The 16,406-nt window shown below is 39.6% G+C and overlaps 1 protein-coding gene across 12 annotated transcripts in view; it reads left to right on the top strand.

The window, feature by feature from the left end:
- caskin2b (CASK interacting protein 2b) overlaps window positions 1–16,406 on the top strand; it is an 87,950-nt gene that overhangs the window by 52,227 nt on the left and 19,317 nt on the right. For all 12 annotated transcript variants that reach the window (XM_033644766.2, XM_033644765.2, XM_033644759.2 and 9 more), the window contains exons 4-7: window positions 5,888–5,985; window positions 7,882–8,027; window positions 12,033–12,128; window positions 16,073–16,203. In XM_033644766.2, coding sequence (XP_033500657.1) covers window positions 5,888–5,985; window positions 7,882–8,027; window positions 12,033–12,128; window positions 16,073–16,203 — 471 coding nt within the window. The remainder of the gene's footprint in view (window positions 1–5,887; window positions 5,986–7,881; window positions 8,028–12,032; window positions 12,129–16,072; window positions 16,204–16,406) is intronic.

Raw genomic sequence — 16,406 nt, 5'->3', positions numbered from 1 at the left:
CCGTCTACCTTACTGGTTAAAACACTTACACCATGTGAAGAAGAAGTACTCTGATCTTTTACTTAAGAAGTATCAATACATTTATGTAGAAAAACTCCATCACAAGTAAAAGTCTTGTATTCAAAATCTGCCTTATTACAAATAAAACATAAAAGTACAGAGGTTTTCTGCTTGATGTAGCTGTGGAGATATTCTAACTTTTAGTCTCTGGTGTGGATCAAACTCCTAAAAACAAACATCAGATATAATAGTAAAACACTGCTAATAATACTTACATACTTGAACCTAAGTAAAGTTTTGAATGCACGTCTTAAGTATTTATACAGTGTGATATTAGTACTTATAATAAAGTGAAGGATCTGAATGCTTCCGCTGCTGCCTGTGTCTGTGATCCTCTGCTGATAATGAAAAGTCTTCATTAGCTGCCTTCAGGGACTCTGCTCTCCTTTTCACACTAATTATCTGACTCCTACGACTCCACCACAACACGGACGAGACTTCCTCCCAGCTCACTTTAAACCCTCCTGACTCAGACGACTGAAGGAGTTCTTCTTCTCCTCTTCCTGCCACTCTCTCCTGCTCTCTGTAACCTCTCTTAGTAATTCATCCATTATAGTCAGAGCTGCCCTCGGCACTGTCTTTTACTGTGCCACATGAATACCAGTGCTCACATTACGCAACGGAGAGAAAGGAAGCACTAAGAACAGCCCTTCCTCTCCGTCTTTATTCATTTCTTTCTCCTCTAATGTCTCTGCCTGCTTTATTTATGGACCAGCACATGTAGCCTGTAGCTTTTTTTCCTCTCCTGTCTAAGTTTCTCATGTGGTTGGGGGGGGGGGGGGGGGGGGGGGGGGGTGCTGCTTAGATGTGACGGCTGCTGTCTTCTATGTTAGGATTTTTTTTTTAAGTTGCAGTGGTGGAGGATTCAATCAGATCCTTTATTTTGGTAGTAGTGGAAGTACTAATAGCACACTTTAAAAACACTCTGTTGCAAGTAAAAGCACTTCACTGCAAATGTTACTTTAGTTAAAGTATGTACTTATAAATGTAATTATTTAAACTATTAAAAGTAGAAAAATGTCCCCTGTGACTGTTACACTATTGTATATTATATGTCATTAGATTGTGAATTAGATTATAATGCCTCATGCATTAATGTAAAAACATGATTTTACTGTTGTAGTTGGTTGAGGTTGAGCTCATTTTGACCTCTTAAAGGTGCAGTCAGCGATTCTAATCCAGAACACTTCTGGTCAAACTCAGTGAATATCTCCTCATGGTCTGCTAGCTCTCCGCTCTGTGTGTGGGCTGAAAAGAAAAAATCTTGTGTTCATTCAGTCCTGGCTCTGTGAATGGGACAATAACAGTTACTAGGACCAAGCTACACAACTCTATTTTAGTTATTCTCCCTCTTATCAATAATTTGTTACAAAAGCTCCCATGGTAGAAATTAGGGGTGGGTGGAAAAATCAATACAGCATAGTATTGCAATATCGTTATGTGGCAATATCATATCAATACACAGTGCCAAGGATCAATTCTTTTTTAATAGATAAGTTATTGGCGTGACAAATATAAATTAAACTGTAGGTAGTCTACTAGAAAAATTTAATCAATTGCTTTTTCAGTCCATTAGATTTTGCTGCTGCAAAAAATGGCTGAAGTGAGATGAACAGACTGAAAACGTAATCTTATTTACATAAAACAGATGTTGACAAAGTTTTCCTTTGGGGACGTAATTTACAGTTGAAAAAAAGGTAAGAAATCACAATATATCGCAGTATATTTTATCACAATACTCAGCATATCGCAACATATTTAAAATCGCAGTAATATTATATCATGACTTCAGTGTGTTGATAACACTGTATCATGGATCCTCTGGTGATTCCCACCTGTAGTAGAAACAGTATTGCTCTGTCAATGTCATACAGCTCAACCCTAGTTTCATCACTAATACATGTATATGTTAATGATTATCAACATGGTGGGATGTAGCTGACAGTTTAAAGGCATACTTTGCTGATTTTCAGCCAGGTAGCTCCTGGAGCTCCCCGCCCATCTGCCAGCCAAAATCTGCTGGATGACACGACATGCGCAATTGATGACGCAAAATGACACATTTCGCATCATCTGGCTGATTTTTGCTCACGGCATGTGGGTAGTGTTCACGCTGCTGCTGGCCTTAACACGATCATCTGCACACACTCCCCACACCGTGGTGACACAGATCTGGATAAAAATCTGCAAAGTGTCCCCTGGTGTGTATCAGAGTTAAACCAATAAATTGTCTGTTAATAACTTAATGCGGATATATTAGTATTAGTATAGTATATTAGTATAAAAGGTGTAAATCTCAAGTTTCATCACAATTCCATATTATATTGATTCTTTGGACAGCTATTAGATCACAAAGTCTGCCACAATATGATTTTGTTTTGAGCCTGCGATCAGTATGGGATGATATCATTAAATATCCTCTTTGTCTTTCTCTTGGCTGCTCATCATTGTCTGCGTGGCGCGAGGCCGCTAGTACTGTTTAAATGTTTAGAAAAGAGGTGTACTTGGATGCAGGGGCGTTGTTTGAGCAAAAGCTAAGGTATGGCAATATGACATGACATCACAGAGCTACTGATGATGGAGTTTCAAAAATAGGAACTTATATAAAACTTCACTTTGGTCTTTGATCTGTCAGAAGTACATACTATGCTTTTGAAAACTGCTTCAAAGGACATGAAGCTGTTTCTCACATTCATAATACCTCATGTCTGCATGTAATGCACGACTTGGTGAGAGCAGTGAAAACATCTGACCTATTTTGGTGTATATTTCAGCACCACGGACAGTGAGCGGACGTTTAATTATCACTTCACAGAAAATAAAGAAAATAAATTAATTACAAGCTCATTTCTAGAAGATAACCAAGGGCTCCGGTGTATGAAACACAGTAAAACAAAGGCCAATTTGGTACAATACTGTATAGGCAAATTTATTGGAGTGTCTCCAGAGACCGAAAATACAAGCTTAACATGCCGACATGAAGAAAAAAACCCACATACAATCAGACAGGCTTCAAGACATCATTTAGACAGGCTGTCTACAGCAGCAAAGCAAAATGCTTTTACAACACACAGATAATTCACATAACTCATAACTCGCGGAGGAGCGAAGTGGCGAACAATTTGATTCAATAAACTCTCTAACACTCATATTCACTGATGAGCATATTATTGACCTATTTAAGTGCAATACAATGAAAACAACCAGCCAGTGCGCCTCGGACTATCTAACATATCACATCTGATCACTTGCAACAAATATGAAGGACACTCACAAATAAGATGACTACAGAACCTGTCTCCTTTTTTTTCTCCCGATTCAAAGGTATGGCAGCTGCCATACCTCGCCATACCTAAATGAAGCCTGTGCTTGGATGGAAATGGTGACACAGGAGTGCCATGGAAATTTCAAAATAAAGGCGTATCTTAAACATGATGATACGTTTCTGTTTTCACTTTTTATCAATGATATTCCATCGTAGATCATTAAATCAATATATCAATCCAGATGTATACTCTTATAAATACCCACTGTTGAAGTAATCCACAATAAACCTTAAGTATAACTACTCAGTCCGCTTATTTCATTAAGGGTCACAGGGGAGCTGGAGCCTATCCCAGGTGACATTGGGCGAGAGGTGGGGTACACCCTGGACAGGTCGCCAGACTATCACAGGGCTGACACATAGAGACAGACAACCATTCACACTCACACCTACAGCCAATTTAGAGTCACCAATTAATGTGCATGTCTTTGGACTGTGGGAAGAAGCTGGTGTACCCACAAAAACCCACACTGACACGCGGAGAACATGCAGACTGCACACAGAAGGGCCCTAGCCGGCTGGTGGTTTCGAACCCAGCACCCTCTCTCTGCCACTCTACATAACTTGTCACTTGTTACCTTAAATAAATCTTCATCTTCAAACTGTTTTCATGATGCTGAAAAATGTGCAACACATCTATGTTTGCATTCAGTTAGACATTGAGAGGCTGATAAATGGATGTTTCTGGAGCTGGGCTTGAAAGAGTTAACAGTACACACACACGCACACACTAGATTTTTTTTCTTTCTTTAATGGCTGTTTATACTGGTCCCCCCCTGGCGAAGACACATTCTGATCCACAGACACTCATTCCCAGAAATAGACTCTATAGTAGACGTGGTTGCAACAAACAGGAGTTTTGTCAAAGAGGGCGTGATCAATGAGCTGAGGAATTCCCAGGTAATTTACCTGTAGCTGCAGGTCGACGTCTGACTCATACAGTAACACAATAGTCGGACTCTGTTCATTCATACAGCGAGCCCAGACACACCAGAGAACATTGCTGGTTAAACACACCTTCAAATTTGTCAGAACAACCACCTGGACTCAAGGGTGAACTCATTATAATTTGGTGGTTGAAGGTCACTGTGACCTTAGTGTTTGGCCACAACTAGACTCACAAGTCAGTCTTTAGATGCTTTGTTTAGCTAAAGACTGATGACTTTCTCCCTGATTTTGTGTTTAGATGGGCAGATACAATTTCAGAGTTTACAAAAACTCCCTACGTTGCAGAACCAATAGTAAATCCACAGGGCGGTCCTTCGGTGGCTTGCTGAACTCTTGTGCTCGTAAACATAGTCCGACTGCGTTAAAAGTTTTAAACAAAGTCGCTGTCAGCCCTTCATTTCCACAAACAAAAGGGGGAGCGCACATTTCCGGGAGGGCGTGTCCTTTTCAAAAATGCAAGAGGCGTTGCTTTGTTGCCGGCTGTTTTCTCCGGTGTGTTAAACACACTTTAGAAAGGAGTGTCCCCAGACTATCAGAAGGCGGAGATCTCTGATTGTCTGGTGGCGAGACTAGGCCACAACTCCAGACTTCATAAACTAATTTTGACAACATTTCACACAAATGTCTAACAGGATAAAATGATGAAGTGATGGCATTTTATATGCAAAAGGTCAAATTCATTGTGACATCATAAACACTTTTCTAGCCATTACTCCACATCATATCTCAGTAACAAAAGGGGAGAGATTTGGTCAGATACTGAATTGGTGACACTAGTCTTGGGTGTCCACATGAAACTGTTCTGACTGTATAGATCTTCTGTGCTCACGGGTTGAAGATATGTGTGATGTGTCTATGTTTTAGAATTTGTAGCTTCTTTGAGAAGCTGAATTTGTAGTTTTTTAGAGTTCCATTTATACTTAATTTGAAGTTTTTTGTAACAGGTTTATACAGAAACACAACCATGAAACAACAGAAGACCGCTTAAAACACCAATCCCGCTTGTACCAGCTGATCTGATGTAATTCTTTGTCCTCTTCCTTCCCTATGTCCTTCATGTCACGAGTCATTTTAAGTATTTTTAACATAAAAAAAGTTTGTACTAGTATTCATGTAGAAAACCCTCTGAGGCACAACCAACCCTGGCTCTGTGGATAATGTAAAGCATCTTTAAAGCCCTCTGATATATGCATTAATCACACAAATAATACAAGATGAAACAAATCATTAGCTGCAGCCTGAACATGCTCACACTGCTCAAAGATTTAGAGGATAAAGAGGAGAGGTCTGCTCCATATTGAGTTTTAATTTTAAGTACTGTTCTTCCATAAAGTCTGCGAGAGTCTGTCTTGTTAAACATCAAACTCTGATGTGTTTTATTGCATTTACAGTCTGATCTTAATGAGACTCCATGTGTGATCTGTGAACTGATGTGGTGTCTCAGAGTGCTTCAGATGATCCAGCTGGGGGTGAAATCAGTCTTTTTATGAACATTGCCAACTGCGGGTTGTTTTTATCATATACACGTCTGACCTTTGACCTCTTGTCTCTCAGGTTTTCAGCCCTGCACCATGCCGCCCTCACAGGCACCACTGAGCTGCTGTCTGCACTGCTGGAGGCTCAGGCTACTGTGGACGTCAAGGACAGCAACGGTTAGACACACACACACACACACACACACTTGACCCTTCTTGGCGTCATGCTGTCTTAGGAGCCTAAGATTGTTACGTTGCTCGTCTAGAGAAAACATAGACGTAACAATGCCAGTGGTGGAGGAAGTATTTAGGCTCTTTATTGCAGTGAAAGTACTAACACCACACCATAGAAATGCTCCGTAACTAGTAAAAGTCCTTGATTGAAATTTTTCATGAGTAAAAGTGTGTAAGTATGGTCAGGAAAATGTACTTAAAGTGGAAATAGTCAAGTGTTTTGCTTTAACTTTTTATTATAAGTTTCCCTATGAGCCTTGCTTTCACTACGCAGATCTGAATGAAAGCGGGTACGATATTCTGCGTAAATGATATGTGGATTTATGGCACAAAGGAAGTGCACCAACCAAAACAGTAAGAGAATAGCACTTGTTTTCCCCAGTAGCTACAGGTAGCTATCCCCAGTTACCAAAGACTATCAGTGTTATTTCTTTGCAGTCACTGTCCCCAGTAGCGGAGATGGAACATGGGGGAACAACTAAAGCAGTGGTTTTCAAACATTTTGTGCCCAAGGCACAGCAAAGGGCAAGCCAAAATCTCAAAGCACACCTGTATTAATATCTGTGCACAATAGCTTCTGTAGCTTGTGTTATCACAAATAGGTGTGCACAACATACTGATACAGTCAATTAAAAATTCATAATTTTTTGTATAGGCCCAGTTGAATATTGCAATAATAATTTGTATGGTTATCACAAAATCCCACGGCACACCTGGATTTGCATCACGGCACACCATTTGAGAACCACTGCACTAAAGTAACTGTGGAAAACAAAATGCAGTGTGTCCTGTGTTGTTGACACTTAGTAGGCCCTGAGGAAATCCAGAGCATCCCAGTTGTCTTTGCAGCAGCAGTAATAATACATACAATTACATACAGTATATACATTCATATATGCACACATACATACATATATATATATATATATGTGTGTGTGTGTGTGTGTGTGTAAGAATGTATGTAATATGTGCAATGTCAGTGTAATGTGCAGGTTTTAGTGTAGGAAACTGGCACCAGTGGAACTGATGGAAGTGTAGAGGGAATGTAAGTCTTCACAGATGCAGTGAAATGTATAAAACAGTGTGCAGTCTAGAGCATGTGTGTGTGTGTGTGTGTGTGTGTGTGTGTGTGCGTGCTTTCACTACAGCTCATTTTTATCTGCGTGTCATCCAGCTGGTGTGTGTGTGCATTTATGTTTGTACAGTGTGTGCGCGTCTGTTTACTGTGTCACTGCTGTAAACACACACACACATACAAAGTTTACTGACGCTTGTAAAACTTGAATGAACATCTATAGTGAACATTAACAGTGAGTAGAGACAGCAGGCTGACATAGTAGCATATACTATTCAAACACTTATATAGCTGTTTATTTATTAATGTAACTGATGTTCAGTTACGAGGTAACTGTGCAGTTACCTAACTGCAGTGCAGTTTTTAGGTACTTGTACTTTACTTGATTATTTCCATTTTATGCTACCTTGTACTTTTACTCCACTACATCTCAGAGGGAAATATTTACTTTTTACTGCGCTACATTTATTTGATATCTTCTTTCAGATTCAGATTATAATAAAAAATATAATCAACTAATAAATGATTATGATTAAACTACCCAGAAGATTATAAAGTGATAAAAATGAGCTCCATCTTTAGCAGCTGTAACGTTCAGTGATTAACACATTAATGCATCAGTAATTATAATCCAGTTTTATGATATATGTTGTTCTAAAATGGGTCATTCTGCATAATGCATACTTAATTTAAAGTTTGATTATACAACTGTTATGCATTTGAATACAGGACATTATTTCTACTGTATGTTCTACTGTGTGCAGGAATGCGTCCGCTGCATTACGCAGCCTGGCAGGGAAAAGCTGAGTCGGTCCTGATGCTGCTTCGCTCCGGAGCTTCAGTGAACGGTATTTCCCTGGACGGACACATCCCTCTGCACTTGGCAGCCCAGTACGGACACTACGAAGTGGTCAGTTCAAACATCATTATATCACTTGTTACTTCTCATTGCTGTCACGTTTCACCCCTGACCTGCTGCCTTTCACCACTTCTTCTCTAAGCTGGTGTTCTATATCTGTTTGACTCTAGTCATCAGGATTTTCCAGTGTTCTTTTCCAGCGGCTCAAACATCTGATTTTAAACTGATGTTTCAGTTATTTTGTCCATTCACTACATTCCTGATCACACCGTTGTTTACAGCTCAAAGCTGCGTTTGTTACTTGTGCCAGTGAAAGAGATTCAGCACCAATACCGCACATTTTTTTTAACTCCACTACATTATTTGACAATTTAAGTTGGTCGCTGTTTTGCAGATCAAGATATTTTTAATAAAAAATATCATTTGTGTTATATTATTTTAGTTTAGTTTAGTTTATTGTTGTCATATACATTAAAAGTACAGTGCACAGTCAATGCAGTGAAATGCATTTTGCCAGATCCCTTCTCAACACTCATATCACAATAAAAATAACAATAAATAATAAGTCAATAAATAGTCCATAAAATAGTCTAAACAACATTCAGTAAACATCCAGAGGAATAATCACGTGCACACGTGTTATTTAGTGTCACAAATTCAACCTGTTCTCAATACAAATTAATGTTTAATATTTTAACATTTCAATATTTCTTCTTCTTTCTTGTGTCAAAGTGCAGACACAGGTTTTTAGAAAATGTTCAAACAAGCTGTTCTAAATTAAAAACATGTTGAAATATTCTGACTGCACTGAGATAAAAGAGAAAAGAGTTTTTAGGAGTATTTTTGTAGTTCATAATTATATTATTGCCACTTTTAGTCGTGATGGTAGTAGTAGTAGTAGTAGTAGCAGTAGCAGTAGTAAATTACCCTACTTTAAGAAATATGAGCATGTCTTTTGCAAACATTTAGTCATGTCTGTGCAATAACGTTGTCTAATAAATAAAACAAAACCAAGTCTAATCAATCAATCTGTTCAAGAAGAAGTAAGAAAGAGTACCAGTCTAACACTTGATGTCAACTTCTTACTGTTCTGACAGTGTCTCAAAGAATAAAAAAATAGCTCTCAGTCTGATGCTTTTAACTAAAAGAAAGACATATAAACATGTTACACCCAGTGTCAAGTCTCTGAATTGGTTACTGGTAATGTAGAAGACTGATTTTATTATACCGCTACCAATCTACAAATCACTCAATGGACCAGGACACAGTTATATTCCTGACATGCCTGTCTGTGTTAACCCTTTAGATAGAGTTGGGTAAATTTTAGGTTTCACTGGTGTACAAGCGTAAACCTGTTTGATTAATTCAAACCAGTTGAACCGGCATTTTAATTATGACACATCATGGTAAATTAAAAAGTAGCCTACATCAGCAACCTGTGCTGACGGCACTAATTCTAATGGCGCACGCTGTGTTTGTTTACCACAAAGTTGTGTTTTTTGGGCAGACCAGAGGACACATGGCACAGTTAGTCTCTCAAGAAAACTAAAACTGAGCCAATATGGCTACATTTTGGATGAGCTGAATGAGCTGAAATTTTGTTGGACGCCCTGTTTCTGTCAGTTCCTGTAGCTTGCTTTGAAAGCGCCGCAATTTACCAGGAACGGCAGAGAGCTTGAATGTTTCTGGTAAATGACCAACACTGATGACAACCCACTGTACGTGCTGTTGGCTATATTGTCTGTCTTTTTCAGTAAATATCACAGTGTAAACCATGTGTTTTCTGTTGATTCAAGTGCAACACCTAGTGGTAAAATTCTTCTACTGTTTCAGTCCGGTGTTTGGTTGAATGTCAAACCGGTTTCAAAATTTTGACACCAGCCCAACTATAAAAGAACACTTTGGTCTGCTGACTTTTTAACACAATGCATATCACAGTTTCAACAGCACATGTTGAAAAGATCCTGTAAATGAACTGCACAACACAATTGAAAAATATTCTGTAAAGCGTCAGACTGATGAGAGATAAGAGTCGGCTGCAGAGCCCCCAAATAACAGTTGCACCGGGGGGTTAGAAAGAATGTGAGTAGAGGGCAGTCACTGCAGGGATTGAGAATTAATGTTGGTGATTGTGTTGCAGGATCAGACAAGGGAGGGTGTAGCAGGAGGGACAGAACTGGATGTGATTGGATTTGTAGGGATTCAGATGGTGATAATGAGGTGGATTTTGGAGGAAGTTGGGGGGGCGGGGGGGGTGGGTAGATTTGGGGTGATCAGATTTTGGGTGGGGGTGTGATTAGTGACCCTGTTTGTGTCTCAGTAGAACAGATGTGAGGAGATGTTTTGACTGATGAAATGAACACTGCAGAGGTTTTTCATTTTATTAATCCTGAGGTCAGACTCTCTGTTATCACAAACCTCTCTGCTATGTTTTCAGACCAGGATTAGAATGAATGTAGGTGAACTACGAACCCCCTACTGAGAAAACTTTCAGGCAGTTTACTGAGATTTAACTGTTGGTGTTTACACAAAACATCTGATTAAGTCTTTATTCAAAATAAAGGTAATTTCAGATTTCAGTTTGTTTTTGTTTGTCACATTCATGCCAACCCCCATTATAGACACCACCATATACTGTATTTAAGTACTGCACTTAAATACAGTTTTGAGGTACTTTATCTGAGCAGTTCCATTTTATGCTGTTTTATACTTTTTCTTGTACCTGGATTCATGTTTTAGTCCACTACATTCATTTGAGTCAGTCGAGGTGGGCTTTTATGTTTAGTGGCGTATTTTTGCAGTTTGATATTCGTTAAATAAATATTCTGAACAACTGACACCACATTTAAAGGTTCCAGATCAAAGCTATTGTTCTTTAGGACGTGGTGAGACGAGAGCCTAATCTATGAATACATGTATCATATGTTCATGTTTGTGTAACTTTGATAGTATTGGCAGTCTGTGAGTGCTCTGCATGGTGGATTTTTTACTTATTTAAAAGGTTAAAAGTAGTATGCCTCTGTCTGCTTTGATTGTTTGAGACAAGATTATAGATTAAAAGATTATATTCTGTTGTCTATTTTACAGCCTAAGTATGCATCCAAACACAGCTCCAGCTAGTGCAAATAGAGCCACCTTAAATCCATCTTTCTAGAGCTCCTAGATTCCTGTCGTCACTGTAATCCATCCTGCAGGGTCCCTGCAGAGCTGTGATAATAACACACATCTGTCTTGTTTATTCAGCCCAGAGTATGATGAGGTTTAAGTCATCCGATTGGCTGAGAGATGGTGGAACATTATCCACATTACAGCATCGCCATAACACAAACCCTCTGAGGGCCAAGACGCTGCCTTGCTCTGCAGGTGTTTCAGTCTGCTCAAGGGTCACACAGGGTCAGGCTAGCTGTTCCACCCCACCTCCAGTCTTTATGCTAAGCTAAGCTAAGCTAAGCTAAGCACATCCTGTCACCAGCTCTGTACTGAACACACAGACATGAGATTTATGTCCATCTGAACATCTCACCCATGGAAAAGTAGAGAAGAAAATGAATTCCCAAAATGTTGAGCTATGATCTGAGGTTGACTTTAATCACTGTGAAGTAGTATTTTTATGTCTTTTATAATATTTCATTCGGGTATTCACACCAATGTCATCATTATTATTAAATATATATTTTGTATTTGTGTTTGATTGCTATTTTTATTGTTATCCTCGAGTGGCAAGTCTTTTTTGGTGTTGATTTCAAGTTGAGTCTAGTCATTAAATTTGTGACTGAGTCCAAGGCGTATGACTCAGGTCCACACCTCTGGTATTAGCTTTGTTTTGTTCGCTATCTCTGTACATCCACACATTTCCTTGGTCACACTTCACACATACAAACAATTATGGTACACAAATATGTGTAAACATAGTCCCGACATTAACATACACAACAGCTCCTCTCATAATCACTTCCTTTGACATGTTTGTACTAATATATATTCTCTTGTGTCGATCTTTTTACATCACATCTTGTGCTTTTCATTCATAACATAATGTTGTTGTTTTTTTTTTAGTCTGAGATGTTGCTGCAACATCAGTCCAACCCCTGTCTGGTCAACAAGGCCAAGAAGACTCCTCTGGACCTGGCCTGTGAATTTGGAAGAGTCCAGGTGAGAACGTTTGTTTTTGTTGTGGGGACAATAGCATTATGGGGACTCATCAACCTTGTGGGGACAGGTCCCCACAAAGTAAATGATTAAACTTTGGCATTCAGAGGTGGTTTAAGGTTAAAGTTATAATCCGGGTTGGTGTCGAATTTAAGTCTCAAGGGAATGACTGGAAGTCAAAGCAATGGCCTGCTAAGTGAACTTTGTCTGCGAGTGTTAACTGATGGTTTGACAACATACGGTCACAGCTGGACAAACACACACACACACACACACACACACACACTCACACACACACACTCACGGGTTTTATTGTGTTGCCATGGCAACTTTTCTATCTCTGTCAGTAAACATTACTGTTATCTTTGTGATGTCTTTGTCTCTTTGTCTTTTTCTGTCTCCATTCTGTTTCCTCAAAGCTAAATTGTAGATGTCATGGCAGCAGCTACACAAACAAACCATATTTACATACACACTTCATAAATCCGAAGCACATATGAATGGATTATGAGCTAGGTCGTACTCTGCAGTAATACATCCATATTTGTCAAAATTTCTTGTTGTAAACTCCAAGAGCTCAGTGGAATAGTAGGACCTTGCATACTGAATATCCACCCATATGATTTCAAACTGCTATTTATTTGTGTTATATTTTATTAATTCAGATACAGTAAGCTGAAAATGACTGAAAGCTCAGTAGCTCTACTTTAAAACATATGTATTGTCCATCATGTTTAGTATTGTCATTAAATTATTCAATATATGTGTTTTCTCCGTATGTTTTCAGATGTTTTTTGGTATACATTCTGACTTTTTTAATGTACAAACCAAAACAGCTGCTCCTGTATCATCTCTGTCCATCTCTCCCTGCCCTCTGCGTCTTCCTTTGTGGCGCCGACGACCTGCATGTTCCTCCCTAACCACATCTATAAATCTCCTCTTCAGCCTTCCTCTTTTCCTCCTGCCTGGCAGCTCCATCTTTAGCATCCATTATAAGGGGAGGGTTTTTTATTTTTTTCATGGTATCGATTGTCAATCTTACAAATACAAATTTAACTTCAGGTGGCCAACTTTAATAACAAAAACAATTGCTTTTTCAGTCCACTAGATGTAATTTGCTTCATTAAAAATGATTAAAGTGACATAAGTAGTCTGAAAATGGATGAGCAGTCTGATTTAACAGATGTTGTCAAAGTTTTCCTTTGAGGACAACAATTGCAGTTAAAAAAAGGTAATAAATTGCAATATGTTGCAATACACTTGACTGCACTACTAAGCTCATTGCAACATGTTTAAAATTGCAATAATAATGCATTATGACTTAGTATCATAATAACATCATATCATGGGGCCTCTGGATCCCCACGCCTATCTGATATATGCAGCATTTCTCCTTTGCACATGTCCAAACCATCTCAATCTCAACTCTTTTGCCATCTAACCTCAGCTGTCCCTCTAATATTCACATTCCTGGTCCTGTCCATCCTTGTCACTCCCAATGAAAAGCTTAGCTTCTTCAACCCTGCCACTTCCAGCTCCACCTCCTGTCTTTTTGTCAGTGCCTCACCTTGAAATCATACAACATAGCTGATCTCCCTACCATCCTATAAACCTTTTCTTTCACTCTTACTGGTACCCTTCTGTTGCAAATCACTTCTTATACTCCTCCCCACCCACTCCACCCTTCCTGCACTCTCTTCCTCACCTCTCTTCCGCACTCCCTGTTACTTTAAACAGTTGACCCCAAGCATTTAAATTCCTCCACCTTTGCTACCTCTGCTCCTTGCATCCTCACCATTATGCTGCTCTTCCTTTTAGGTGTACTCCATTTTGCTCCATTTTCCAAATTTTGTTTAATGGACTAATAATCTGTTTCCAGAAGCTCGTGAGAAAAACAAGCAAAATGGCTAATGCATGGAGTGACGCGAATTTGGATATACAGATGCAAAATGTGGCACGTGTACACGGTGTTATTGCTTTTAAACCGCTACAGAAGCTATGTTTAGCAAGTTTAGTGAAGGGACAGGATGTGCTTGCGTGTCTGCCAATGGGCTATGGCAAGAGTATTATATACCAAACTTGGACAAAGTTAACCGATCTGCTGGCCGGAGATGGCAATCAGGGATCAGCAAGTTCCTCTATAGTCACAGTGGTTAGCCCACTTATATTGTTAATGGAGGACCAAACGAGTCTCTCTCACATTCACTCTTATTTCAAGGAGTTGACATGCTAACGTTTATTCTCCGGGTTTTGCTGCAAAGAGCCTTCGGGTATGTTCTATTACACCTTGTGTTCTTATGTCTGTCTGACACAAACGGCAACAGCTTTCTGTCATGATGAGGCAGCTGCATCGTAGGCTATGTGGCTCTTCTTTCTCACGGGCGAGCTTCTGGAAACTCACATGGACTGAGGAATGAATTACTCGACATTGTGGTAGGGTTGTGTATGGACCCAGTTCACATGGATACTCTCAACTCCTGCCCCCTTTCCGCAATTGGCTGTTTGAAACGAGCTATGTTTGAAAGAGAATGGAATTGGCTATGCCCATTTTGCACGAGTTGAGGCGTATTCCCCAGACTAATGGACTAATAGTTTAAACTTTAATTCATATTCTCCAAGATTATCCTTTAAACAAATGTTAAGTCCCACAGTGGTGGCTGAGCTGATGGCCTACTGATGACAGCTGCATTTGCAGTATTGCAAACTTGGTGTTGATGGTGACATTCGTGGGAAAAAATCACAAGCGTCTCATAGTCATTAATAATCTGCTCTCACACACACATATCTATGTTGTGGTAACCGTTTCATCTCACCAGCTGCAGGACCCATAAAACGAGATGATATAAATAAATTCACCATCCTGGTTTCAAGCTTCAGTCTGCCAACAAACACACTGCAATTACAGCTTATCGCCAAAGATGCCACCAAAGAGAATGAAGCAGAGATCTTAGATATTGTAAATTTGAGTGTGAGCACGCACATACTCACACCACATGTTGTTGAAAAATACTGTAAAATTCCTTCAAACCTGTCAGGGACAAATCCTGAAATTCTGAGAAGTAACTAGAGCTGTGAGATTAATGTAGTGCAGCAGAGAGTGCAATGTTTGTCTCTGTAATGTCGGGAAGTAGAAGTATAAAGAGGCATAATATTGAAACACTCAAGTAATGTACAAGTATCTTAAATTTGTACTTTAGTACAGTACTTAGTAAATGTACTAAGTTATACATCGTCTCAGTGGTCTTTGTTCTGACTTGTGTGAGTTTGTTAAATGAGACATGAAAGTGAAGTCTGATCCCCAAACAGCTGATTTAAACTTGACGAGATATCTTTAGAGTGAGTGTGTGTGTGTGTGTGTGTGTGTGTGTGTGTGTGTGTGTGTGTATTCAGGCATCAGCTGTCACTCAGTGATGTGAGGGTGTGTCGATGGGCAGCTGTTGTGTTTCCATTCAGCTCTCCTCTGTTTCACCTCCTCCTGTTTAACTCCTTAAAACTGTTCAGTCAGTTCCAACTGTCATTGACTCAAACCCAAAGAACTTTGTTTTACATTTTACCAAAGATCCCACATTGAGTTTTTGAGAAATATGTCTCTTATGATGCATCAGACATGTAGAATATGTCCATCTGATGGGAATATGCAGCCATAAAAACGGTCTTCATATATTTGGTTGGTTTTGATTGGACACTACAGATGTGTCATAGCGACAGATTTACACATTACTTAAGTCTTTATTATCTAAGACATCACTGTGGCTGCTGCCAAACATCTGGACTCTGGTTTTGGGTCTCTGAGGTTTCCCCTCATTTGCACCTGCAGGAACCCTGACGTTGTCAGCTTGTCCCTGTTGTGTCTTAAGATCTTTGGCAGGATTTGTTCTCATCACTGGCGTCATTTTGTCTTTTCTCTCTTCATTTTACTTCATCACTTCCCAACCCCCCTTTCTCAGGTGGCCCAGCTGTTGCTGAGCAGTAACATGGTTGTGGCGTTGTTGGAGGGAGAGAGGAAAGAGCCGACAGACTCGGCCTTCACCACCCCACTACACCTCGCCGCCCGCAATGGACACAAAGAAATCATACGGTAAGATGGACGCCACAAGGTGCTAATAACCCCATAGCCCCATATTTACCTGCTGATTTACTCCACACAGATGAAGAGGCAGGAATTATTTTTTACCAGCCGTGACAGCTGGTGTTGTTTTTATCTCTTGAGTGTGTGTGTGTGTGTGTGTGTGTGTGTGTGTGTGTGTCATCATGGCGAAATGTGGTCCCGGTGACACCAAT

Source organism: Epinephelus lanceolatus, chromosome 18 (genome assembly GCF_041903045.1).
Source record: "Epinephelus lanceolatus isolate andai-2023 chromosome 18, ASM4190304v1, whole genome shotgun sequence".
NCBI classification, from domain to species: Eukaryota; Metazoa; Chordata; class Actinopteri; order Perciformes; family Serranidae; genus Epinephelus; species Epinephelus lanceolatus.
This window is presented reverse-complemented; position numbering and strand designations above follow the sequence as displayed.